This window comes from Helicoverpa zea, chromosome 20, assembly GCF_022581195.2.
Source record: "Helicoverpa zea isolate HzStark_Cry1AcR chromosome 20, ilHelZeax1.1, whole genome shotgun sequence".
Taxonomy (NCBI): domain Eukaryota; kingdom Metazoa; phylum Arthropoda; class Insecta; order Lepidoptera; family Noctuidae; genus Helicoverpa; species Helicoverpa zea.
In genome coordinates, this window is record NC_061471.1 from 6547595 (window position 1) to 6559078 (window position 11484).

At 40.5% G+C, this 11484-nt stretch overlaps 3 protein-coding genes across 3 annotated transcripts; 1 reads left to right on the forward strand and 2 right to left on the reverse strand.

Annotated features, from left to right (window-relative positions):
* Positions 1 to 877: 877 nt before the first annotated feature.
* On the reverse strand, positions 878 to 6254 carry LOC124640406 (aldo-keto reductase family 1 member A1). Its single transcript, XM_047178167.1, has 6 exons — positions 5971 to 6254; positions 4753 to 4933; positions 4407 to 4594; positions 1523 to 1761; positions 1221 to 1371; positions 878 to 1094 (listed from the first exon to the last, which is right to left on the reverse strand). Exons 1-6 carry the CDS (start codon positions 6040 to 6042, stop codon positions 951 to 953), a joined length of 975 nt encoding a protein of 324 aa, XP_047034123.1. The 5' UTR covers positions 6043 to 6254; the 3' UTR covers positions 878 to 950.
* Positions 1798 to 4393, reverse strand: LOC124640404. Its single transcript, XM_047178166.1, has one exon. It carries the CDS (start codon positions 3111 to 3113, stop codon positions 1854 to 1856), a length of 1260 nt encoding a protein of 419 aa, XP_047034122.1. The 5' UTR covers positions 3114 to 4393; the 3' UTR covers positions 1798 to 1853.
* Positions 6255 to 7363: 1109 nt separating the features above from the next.
* Positions 7364 to 10994, forward strand: LOC124640485 (homeobox protein engrailed-1-B-like). Its single transcript, XM_047178271.1, has 3 exons — positions 7364 to 7833; positions 9926 to 10095; positions 10580 to 10994. The coding sequence occupies exons 1-3, from the start codon at positions 7686 to 7688 to the stop codon at positions 10880 to 10882; spliced, it is 621 nt and encodes a 206-aa protein (XP_047034227.1). The 5' UTR covers positions 7364 to 7685; the 3' UTR covers positions 10883 to 10994.
* Positions 10995 to 11484: the final 490 nt, after the last annotated feature.

Sequence of the window (11484 nt, forward strand, 5' to 3'; positions counted from 1 at the left end):
CGTGTCGTCAGCGTAGCATATCACGCTGACGCCGTGGAAAAGCGCACCGCGCAGGACCCAATCGTAGCCAATGTTCCACAGCAGAGGGCCGAGAACCGACCCCTGAGGAACACCGCACGTCATCTCTCGACGACCCCATCCTTCTCGACCCGGGTACACGACAGCTCTTTCCGACAAGTAATCCCCGACTATGCGGCGGAGGTACGCTGGCACTCCATGATAACGGAGCGCCTCCTTGATGGTATTCCAGGGCAAGGTGTTGAATGCATTGGCGATGTCGAGCGATACCGCCAAGACCACCTCGCCCCGGGCGACAGCTTCCTCCGCCAGGACCCTTACGCGCATGATCGCGTCCACTGTTGAACGCCCCTTTCGGAAACCATATTGGTTGTCCGCCAGATCTGGCCCTTCGCTAGACATGTACTGAACAAGGCGGTCGGCGATGATTCTCTCGAAGATCTTGCCCACCTCGTTCAGCAACACAATTGGCCTAAAGGCAGATGGTGAATCTGCGGGGCGTCCGTCCTTCCTGAGCAGGATCAGCTTTCCGGTCTTCCACCGGTATGGAAATTGACTCTGCTCCAGACATGCGCTCAGGAGTCCTGCTAGTCGGGGCCCGAGAGCCTTAATGGCCAGAGCCCATGCTCGGCCTGGAATGCCATCGGGCCCTGGAGCAGTGTTTTTCATGCGAGCGACCGCCGCTTTTAGCTCTACTCGGGTCACATGAGGCACATCGTCGTCGTCGTCCTCGGCGTTGGGCACGCTCGAAGGCGGAACCATGGCAGGTGGATTATGCTCCGGCATGCATCTGTGTCCCTGCTTATAACAGCTTTGTTTTGAACGGATTTCCAAGAAGAAGTCAATAAGAGACAGTTAGTGTACATTATTTGTATCTTTATTATAATTGTATGATAGTATTTAATCATTTTAAGAAATATTAAAAATAAAGCCTATTTCTTGAAGGGGAACTCGGGGTGTTTGTCGATGCCGATGAAGAACGCAAAGTCGCAGATGCGTCCAGCCTCGCCCCTGTCCAGCGCGGCTAGCTCACTCATTTCTTTTTCACTCAACTCAAAGTCCCACAGTGAGATGTTCTGTGAAGAAAATAAGTCATAATTTCAATTGTATACTTGGGTACTTACTTTCGTTATACCTAAAGCAAAATTTTTCAAGAAATCGTTTAGGTAAAATATCGTTATCATGATTGTTGGAGTACTCACCTGTTTAATGCGGGCAGGGTTGGTGCTCTTGGGGATAGCGGCCAGTCCTCGCTGCAGCGTGTGGCGCAGTAGCACCTGCGCGGGAGTGCGCCCGTGCGCCTGCGCGATGCGCGCCACCACCGGCAACTGCAGGAGGTCGGGGTACTCGCGCCTGAAATGAAACACGGCTCACTGTTATACACTGTCTTTCTCTATAGAATAGTATACCATACCGTACCGTATATATTCACCTATAGGTGTTGTTGATTTTGAAAAGGAATTTCTTGTCGGAAAATAAAATCTGCTTTTGGTGTTCAACTTACCCTGTTTTAGCTGCCAACGCGTCAGCAAGGGCTTTAGATCCAAGCGGCGAGTACGCTACTAGGGGCACGCCTAGCTTGGTGGCGGCGGCCAGCAGGTCGGGCTGCTGGCACAGCGCGTGCACCTCCACCTGCAGGCAGGCGGGCCGCGCCACGCCGCACACGCGCGCCAGCTGCTCCGCGTTAAGGTTCGACACCCCCACGTGCCGAACACGACCAGACTCCTTCAATTTCAGTACTGTCTGTAAACACAAGAATCTCTGTACACTTTTCTTACTAGGCAAATCGAAGTGGTACCTACACAATTTTTGCGCTATCTTACCGCTATAAAACTTTAAGGTTTTTTCAGAAGAACTTCTCCTGGTCCCCATATTTTATTTCTTGAACTGACCACACGATTTATGTTGATGTGATTATGTGAAGAATCATCTCTGATTACTAAAGGTTTTTCTAATTTGGTGCTATTTCGTGTAGTCGATATCGTGCCAGTGGTTGAAGTATTGCTGAATTTTTTGGGCACTTTTAGGACTACTACATTATTCTTTTTGTTTCTAAGCGGAGTTTTAGAATGCTTGTCTTTTATTTTTCTTGCTAAAGTGTACATCATAACTTGAAGGACACTAGGCGACTTCTTATTTTTTCGAATGCGATGCCGCATTTTTGAGCTGTATACGCTTACTGATGACGAAACTTTTGAGGCAGATCTGGTAAGTATTTGAGAGATTATTTCCAGGCTGTGATTAGATTTTAAACTGTACTGACAGCCGAAATCATATGAATCTCTGTTGAATGCGCTAATGACGTGTACATCTGCCCGTGCACTCGATGCGACCGTCCCGGCCTTACACAGGTTGGTGCATGCTGCTTGTTGAATTCCTACACTTTCCAAGTTTTTCGCCCCTTTATTTTGTTTTCCTCTCAAACAACAGAGAAACAGTGTTGTAAATATGTTTTTTGAATTTTTTGTTGCATGAGTGGGTCTTTTTTTTAAAGGAGCGACATTATAGCACTGGCCAAAAGTACGTGTTTTATTAGCTGGGGCAAAAACTTTGTTGTATTCACTGTGCATGTGCAGTGGGTGGTCTTCATGTAAATAGATACACTGCAAGGAAGGCTCACATTTACCTTGAATTTTGATGAAGTTTTCAGTTTTGATAACGTCATTAGAGTTCATGTTGTATTTGGGTATATTTGAATCTAAGTTGGTCTTAGTAAAGTAGTATACTTGAGTTTGGTCGACTCCATTATCGGATATATTTCTGAAAGTTCTATTTCTTATATTCCTGTTTGGTCCTTTTGGTACGTTGGGGACCCGTGGTGCATTAGGTGCCTTCGGTGCGTTAGGTCCTCGCGGTGCATTTGCTCCCCGCGGAACATTCGGACCCCGCGCATTTGGTGTATTCAAGTTACTTTTTTTGTTTTGTATAGCACTTCCAACATTCGGTACTGTTTGCGGCCTCTGAGCATTACCTTTTCGATTTTTCCATTTTTCTATACACAATCCACACATACATATGGATTTGAAGTAATGTTTACATTTCTCTTTTATATTGCTTGTCTTGCTTGAGTTACCAACTTTTCCGAATTTTGTCATGGTAGATAAGATTCATTCATTATGTGTTTTGCCTTCTAAGTAGGCCCGATTTGCTCAGAATCTTATTCATATTGATTAATCCATCTTAGAGGAAGTTTTTGCCGGTAAATCAGGACGGTCTATGCATTTCATGAAATAATTCAGCAATACTGTAGTTATACTAAAAAATTAACACATTGTGCACCCCAAAATGACATATCTGTCCAAAAAATCTCAGCTGTCATTTTGCTTTATGTTCTGCAAGTACGTAATGCAAACTCTTTCTTTTTCTGCTATAAGTATTAATTTATTCTAAGTCAAATGTTTTATTTATTGGTGCTTATGATATATATCGCGTTTTTATAAGAATTCCGAAGTACACCACAAACTATTTTGGCACAGACCTTAGGTGTTCTTCTGGGTTTTGAGCTTCTATGCAAATGTATGATACTCATAAGAGAAGCATCCAAGTCTATATTGTCAAGAGCATTGTTGGAGCAAGCTTTCAAATCGATGCTTTCATAAGATTCCGCCGCACTCTGGTTGCGGTATGGGGCCATGCCGTCGCTCCCGCCGGTACAACACGGGCATACTAATCTTGGAAAAGTGACTTTGTACCATGCCTTTACTTTAGTTGATAGAGATTGCTTAGATTTTAAAAACGAAGCAACTGACGTGCCTACGTTCTCCGTAGATATATGAGACGCTTGAGGGTTGTTGTCTTTCGGGAGTCTATTTAATTGATCGCTATCTAAGTTGAAATCTGAAGCGGATAATTGACATACATTTCGTTTGAATTGCTTTACCTTACATTGTCGTTCTGTTACAGGTGAATTATACACTTTTGACCAATAGTAGGACTGCGTATATAGATGTCGTATATACTTTGGCAGCTCTCTGTTAATTTTTTGAGACTCAAGTTTGGGGTCTGACGTTGTTTTCATCTTTTTATTCTTGAAAAAATTTACACTAGCCGGCTGTTGATAACTGCAATCTTTATAAACTTCATCACTGCGATATATTGCATTTATGTTAACTTCTTTTATGTTTTCATGATGCCCTTGTTTGATAGGGCAAGATATACAATTATCTGTATAAGATACACCCATATTCGCAGATTGTTACTTGATATGTTCACAAGAGGAAAAGTAGACTATTTGATGAATTATAATTTGGACTTGAGTATGTGCATAAAATTTATGTTTAAGAGACTGTTTCTTTCAAGTAAAGGCCATGATGTGTTGACGTGTGGTTGCAAGCAACTGTCAGTAATGTAACACCCGTCATTTAAGTTTAGTATAGAAAATAGTTTACCTTCCATAGTTCAAGTAGGTTAGTGGTGTGGTCGACCTTCATGCTGCCATCTGGGTTCTTGGGATGTAGGTCCCCGGGCACATGTTCGAATGCAAAGGGTGTGTGTATCAGGTAAAGGTCTACGTAGTCAAGATTGAGGTCTCGAAGCGACGCGTCAAAGTATTCCTGAACCAGCTCTGGTCTGTTGCCTGCGAATAAACATGGTGGGGTTCGGATTATTATTTTGTGCCGTTTACTAACAAAAATATTGATCAACTGCAAAATTAGCTGTGAATTTCGTATCATTATTAATGTATGACATTAAAATAGTAGGCGTAACCGGTCCGATAGTGTTAACAGTAAATACCTCCTGGCGGCAGTTTGGTGACGACGAACAACTGTTTCCTCCGGGCAGGGTCGCCTCCGATCCAGCGGTTCAACGCTCGGCCTAGTGCCGCCTCGTTCTCGTAGGCCCGGGCTGTGTCGAAGTGCCGATAGCCCGCTTCCAATGCTGCGTCCACTGCCTTCTCCAGCACCTCATCCGAAGCCTGTGTGTAGATAAAATGTGTGTGCTTCATTCCTGCTATTCATTACACAGATATTGCAAACAGAGGTACACAAACTAACAGTTTCTTAATCTAGCAGCGTGGGCCTGAAGTTGGTTCACATTGGGGTGATAAAAAGTTATGTTTTTAAACAAGATCAACCTATGTTATCGATCTCTTTGTTCGTCCACTCAATCTGTTTCTTAGCAATTTCATTATGGCTATTGACGTTTATCAAAATTCACTTTCAGTCCATTTAGATGAAATTTTCAACTAAAATAGGATTTAGGAAGACGCTACAAATTTAGGACAAAATTGTAAACTTTAAAATAAGCAGTTATGTGTAAAATAACTTTAGAACCAAATGGCTAGTCAACATTTTGAAGTTAAGACAACAGTGGCTGGTCCTGAATAATATTGTGTCAGTTGTGTCCTAATGACTTCGCAGCCCCCGGAACTATGTCAGAACAGTGAACACTGCGTGAAGGACAAGTGGGCCCAGGATACGAACGCTTGCCGGGCCTCCACGTCCAGAGGCTTGTCGCACTCCAGCGGGGATTGTGACGGCAGCGGCTCGATCTCATTCTGTAGTGACAAGTGCTCTTGTAACTCACATAACATGTTTTTCCCGGAATATTGCGAAGTGCCTTGTATGATACGCTCCTCTACGGAAATTCATCGAAACAAATGGAACTTTTTCAAAAAATACTTTAATTTTCTCAAAAAAAGAAAAAGCAAAAAAAGTTCACGTAATAAAAGTAAGACAGATCAAAACGAGAATGTAGATGCAGCAAAATCAAAAGAGCAGACATAAAATAGAAGATCTGTACTCGGACAAGGAATTTGTAAAAGTTGTGAGATGACAAAAACATACCTACCTGGACTAACGGGAAGTAAAAATATATCGGTATGCTTGTTATGTTGTATGTGACCTTCTGGCAATATTAAGCTATTATTTATCGTGTACTATTTGTGAACAGTCAATAAAACTTAAGCTTAATTACAATATTATTTATTTATAATTTATTTTTATAACTTACTTGCCAAGTGCCAAATCCAATTCGCGGCAAGCGATCACCGCCTTCTAGTTCAATGTATTCGGGGATAGACATTGTAGTTCTAGTCCAACACCACTGATTTTATTTAATAACTTGTTAGTTTGTGTGTGTTTATGGTGCTGAGAATCAAAACACAATGCGAGTGAGCGGCCTAGGCGCTGCGGTTTGGGTCGGCGCCAACCTTGACTGCTCACTGCAATTTAGCACCGGTACCGGTTTGTCATAGAGCAGATACGACGATAAACAGTTACGTTCGTCTTCACATCATTTTGTATTCATGGCAATTGCCTCTGTGAAGCAGAACATTAACATTATAATGGTTTTAAAAATGTTTAATTGAACGCGTCTTTTACGGTAGTACGTAATTAATGATTGCAGATCCTTTATTTTAAAGGTAATGACGAACGTTGCCATAAGTGATCTCTGCATTATTATGTATAATGTAGGTTTGTACCGTAAACGACTCGTATTTGGGTGATTGTAGGAACAAAGTACCTATGCTTGTTTTTTCCCTAACCAGATACATCACAATGGGTGTAACATCTGCGCCCAATAACATCCTTTATCACTGCGGTGGATCTTTGACAAACCAACTGCAATGTTTACAAGTGGATAGGTAATTGTTGGATTGTACAATTCTGTTTCTACAGTGTTTGACAATAATATAATGTGGTTCTTGAGTTGTTGCGTGTGTTGTACTGTCAACGCACTTTATCACAATACAAATTGTTTGTCGCAGATAATTGTGGCTATTAGTCTTACGTAACTGTAATTGCAGTTTTCGTTATTTTTGAGGCTACTGTAAAGCAATTTAACTGCCATTTTCCTAAAGGTCTGTTCTGATAATTAAAGTGTTTTGATTTATATTTTGGACAAACACCTATGTAGAAGTTATATATCAAAACGCTGCGTTGTGTAGGTACCTACGTAGGTGACTTATCTCGAAGTTCAGATCTTGGTCTTTATAAAGTCATTAGGAAATCCACCACATTATTTAACAAATAAGCTAGTCTCTCGATGTTACCTACGCAGTCAAATCAAGCAAGTATCACAAAAAAAAAACTTGGCGCAAAAAACAGGAGTAAGAAGCATAATATTATAAGTATAAGTTTCTTATCTAATGAGCTATTTAGCTCAAGCAACGTACCTATTACGTAATAGGGAATTCTTGTTATTAAGCACTTAATTACCTATTTATAGCTAAGTGTATAATTTACACTAAAACTGGATAGGGACATTGTAGAGGTAGATAAACACATTTTTTTTCCATTCCCGAAATCGAACATGATGCGATACTATCTATTTACAAAATTAACATATAAAAAATTAATAAGCTATTACGAAAACATATCATATTACATTTCGATTAATCTACAACAAAGGCAATTATAATAGAAATACAAATTAATTTTCCCACAAACCCTTAAAGTAATATCATCCTTTTGTGTGCAAACAGTATCTCTTTACCATTCAATTTGCGAAACGTATGAATGAACTAGCGTCACAACACTCGTGAGCTCATTGGTGCGTACAACCCGTAGGACCCCATAGATCGCGGTCACTGATAACACCCCATACATCCCCTGAATGTAAGGCGGGGTTTATTAAAGCCCCTCCTCCTATTATCCACGCTATATTTTAAGGGTAGCAAATAAAGGGATCGTTTTAGTCGTATTCTAATTTAGTGGCCGGTGGTCATGGATACTTCTCCGGTGCATTCAAGTGCGAAGTGTGGCTCTGATTTCAGTATTGCGCGGATACTGAGTACTGATAGCAGAAGAAGTGATAACGTAGAAGTCCCGGATTGGTTGTGTTGCACTCGGTACAGGCCGCCTCGGTTACCACGTAAGAATTCGAATATGACATTGAAATTGCATGTAAATAACAGTTTTGAAAGCAATTTGTGTGAAGTTATTCCAATTAGCACTCCGACCGGTTGACTTACTATTATGACTAAGCACGGAAACGTGGCTGGCCTACTTCCTATTTTACTAGGGGTTTGCACGATAGTAGTCCAGTCTAGCAACATAGCATGTCGTCTCTGAACTCGTATCTCGTGGTGGAGATTTAGGTGCACGTGAAAGTTGCGGGTTTTATTTTGAATAAATAACTAAAATATGTGAATCCAGAAAATGCAAACAAAACAGCGCGGGCGGTTCTAATCAAAAAGTCTTTCAGGTTCCACAAAATGGTCAATGTAGAGCCTTGTCTTGATAACGTTGCTAGACTCTTAAATAAATCTGGAAGTGTAGGCCTGGGGCACGATTAGGACTGGGGCCTGGGGACTATTTTACACACATCCGACTGAAATCCAATCCCGACTCAATTACGATTGAAGCGTATGTGGCATTCCGCTATTGTTTCTTTGAAATTACCCAACGTTTTTATTATTTTCTGTGATTCAATAATGAATCATTTTGTCTGCAAATGAGTTACGATTGCAATATGATTGTAGAGAAAACTACCGTAAGTATAGACCAAAATCACCAAAATAGCAGACCAATCGCAAACCAATCGAATGTCTTGGAAAACGATTGGTCTTATATTAGTAGCAGAATGCCCGATATATATGGTTAAAACTGCTATTGCGATTCAATTTTGACATTATTAACTTAGGAGAATCGGGCCCCTGGTACGTAACTACGCAGGTCATCAATTTTGTCAGGAACGGAACGGATATCTAAGCATCGCGTTATAGGTCATCTGTCTAACATACTTGATTATAATCACTCGGCACGATTGCGTGTGCTACATTGGAGATCTTTATTATCACCATGCAGGGGCCCGATTCTCTTAATTTTACTTAAGCAACATACGATTCACGTTCGACTCGATTCGACTGAGATCCAATCCCGACTCGATTACGATTGAAGCGTATGTGGCATTCCGCTATTTTTTCTTTGAAATAAACGTTTTTATCCTTTTCTGTCATTCAATAATGAATCATTTTGTCTGCAAATGATTTACGATTGCAAAATGACTGTACAGCAAACTACCGAATAGACCAAAAACACCAAAATAGCAGACCAATCGCACACCAATCAAATGTCAATCGAATACGATTGGTCTTTTATTAGTAGCAGAATACCCGAAATGGTTAAAACTGCTATTGCGATCATATTGCGACTCGATTTCCATTAGATTTTGACATTATTAACTTAGGAGAATCGGGCCCCTGATTTCTCAACAAAAATGCGTGAAGATTCAGTAAACTCAGAGGCCTCTTTTCATAGCAGAATACAGGGGCCCGATTCTCCTAAGTTAATAATGTCAAAATCGAATAGTAATCGAATCGCAATACGATCGTAATAACAGTTTTAACCATATCGGGCATTCTGCTACTAATAAAAGACCAATCGTATTCGATTGACATTTGATTGGTGTGCGATTGGTATGCTATTTTGGTAATTTTGGTCTATACGGTAGTTTGCCGTGCAATCATTTTGCAATCGTAAAACATTTGCAGACAAAATGATTCATTATTGAATGACAGAAAAGAATAAAAACGTTTATTTCAAAGAAAAAATAGCGGAATGCCACATACGCTTCAATAGTAATCGAGTCGGGATTGGATCTCAGTCGAATCGAGTCGAACGTCAATCGAAGGTCGCTTAAGTAAAATTAGGAGAATCGGGGCCCAGGTGCAAGCTGCAATGAACAGAGGTTCTACGTAGCACTTTACTCGTTCACTTAAAAGCGTACCTACCGTGAGATCCTATCCTATTAAGATATAATTTGGGTCTAGTTAAATTTTTGTTATTGCTATGCTTTCACATGAATGCGACGAAAGTTTACTTAGTTGGGTGACTGAGACGATTGCAGTGCGATGGAGTGCAGTGGTTCCTTGAACATGAGAAATGATTTGTCTCAAGACAATGACATGAAACAAAGGAAGTTTTATCTTGAAGACCAGTACCAATTTCAGTTTTTGCTGCAGGTGCAGTGGGCAGTGTCGGGGGTCGCGCCCGGCGGTCTGGGCGGCACGCTCGGGTGCCGTTCACGGCGGCTCAGGCGGCGGCGCTGGAGGCCGCGTATGCGCGCGCGCCGTACCTCGCGCCGCCGGCCTTGCGCGCACTCGCCGCAGCCTTGCAGCTACGTGACGATAGAGTGAGTGCCTTCCGGGGTGGCAATTGTCACAGACAAATTTTAAATACCTTTTTGTATGTTCATTAAGTTAATTGGTCTTTACAAACAGTCGGTGCTAGCTAACTACCAACCTTAATCTCAAGTGCTACTTTTAGCACCTGCTATCGAGGTTCCTATGTATGTAGCTACCTAAACAGACAAATTAACGAGCTAGCGAGGTTTATACATTAAATACAGAAAAAAACTTGATGTGATGGGAATCATGTCATCACACGTAATAAAAATAGAAATTCATTCGTTTTTATTTTTCTTTGTTTAAAGTTATTAGGTATGCTTACATGTGACACCTATCTATTGTATGCAAATGAACTTACATTTTGATTCGTTAAACAACTTATGTTCATAAAAATGATACTAGGGACGTGAAAGGAAGGTTGCAGTTTACAATCACAAAAGAAAGAATAGTGGTTCCCATCAACGATTTATATTAATTTTTGGTTTTCAGATAAAGATTTGGTTTCAAAATCGTCGTGCAAGAGAGAGGAGGGAGAAATGTTCTACCATCGCTCCACCGGTAGCCGTGACGCTGCCAGCGACTACCACAGCCCATGTCTCATTGCTCTCTCCTTGGATTACCACCAGTAACATCCATAGCCATCAGTTTAATGTAGCTGTTCAGCAAAGTGCAGGTGATGGGTCACCCCAGTATGAAAGAGAAAGAAGTGATTTGAGTGTTTCGTCCTGCAGTGTGTCTACAGATGAAGATAGATGCGACTCACCCTTAGACATAGAATCTATTGAAGACTAGTAGGATAAGAAAACTGACGAGCTTGTCAGAAGTAAATTATTAACGACCATTTACTGTGATACACGAAATGATATTATAATATGTGAAAAATATATAAATTATAATCTATTTAGTTGATTATTTCATTACAATGCCTTCTTTATTTTATAATCTGGTAGTGTCCTATGTCATGGTTTACTGGTACCTAAGCTACTTTATGTTAGAAAATGATTGCCATCCATCATACAGGCAATCAACTAACAAAAATATGAAATTAATGGCGGTGATTAAGTATTTTATAAGTATTGAGATACTTCACGATTCGTGTCTTGCAATTCATTTTACAGTATGGTACTTGTACGAAGTAGGTAGGTATATCAGAAAATAATAGACAAAATTTATTTTTAAAACTTTTAATTTCTCCTATTCATTTTGATCTTTTTTATTTTTTACTAAGTACATAATATTTTGTACGATTCACACAATTGAAGAAATAAAAAACATAAATTATGCTATTATTTATGGTTTTGGTCATAAAAATGCCGATTATCCATTATGCATTTATAAAAAATACTTAAAATCAGCGAAATTATTATACAGCATTGCATTGCATTATTAAAAAA

Bases quoted from the DNA above. Each gene is read 5' to 3' on its own strand.
- LOC124640404 (XM_047178166.1), bottom strand. From the start codon at position 3,113: ATGACAAAATTCGGAAAAGTTGGTAACTCAAGCAAGACAAGCAATATA.
- LOC124640406 (XM_047178167.1), bottom strand. From the start codon at position 6,042: ATGTCTATCCCCGAATACATTGAACTAGAAGGCGGTGATCGCTTGCCG. The intron at 4,595-4,752 runs GTATTTACTGTT...GTTTATTCGCAG, and splicing joins CACCAAACTGCCGCCAGGAG to GCAACAGACCAGAGCTGGTT. The intron at 1,762-4,406 runs GTAAACTATTTT...TTGTGTTTACAG, and splicing joins ACCTACTTGAACTATGGAAG to ACAGTACTGAAATTGAAGGA.
- LOC124640485 (XM_047178271.1), top strand. From the start codon at position 7,686: ATGGATACTTCTCCGGTGCATTCAAGTGCGAAGTGTGGCTCTGATTTC. The intron at 7,834-9,925 runs GTAAGAATTCGA...TTTTTGCTGCAG, and splicing joins CAGGCCGCCTCGGTTACCAC to GTGCAGTGGGCAGTGTCGGG. The intron at 10,096-10,579 runs GTGAGTGCCTTC...TTTGGTTTTCAG, and splicing joins TGCAGCTACGTGACGATAGA to ATAAAGATTTGGTTTCAAAA.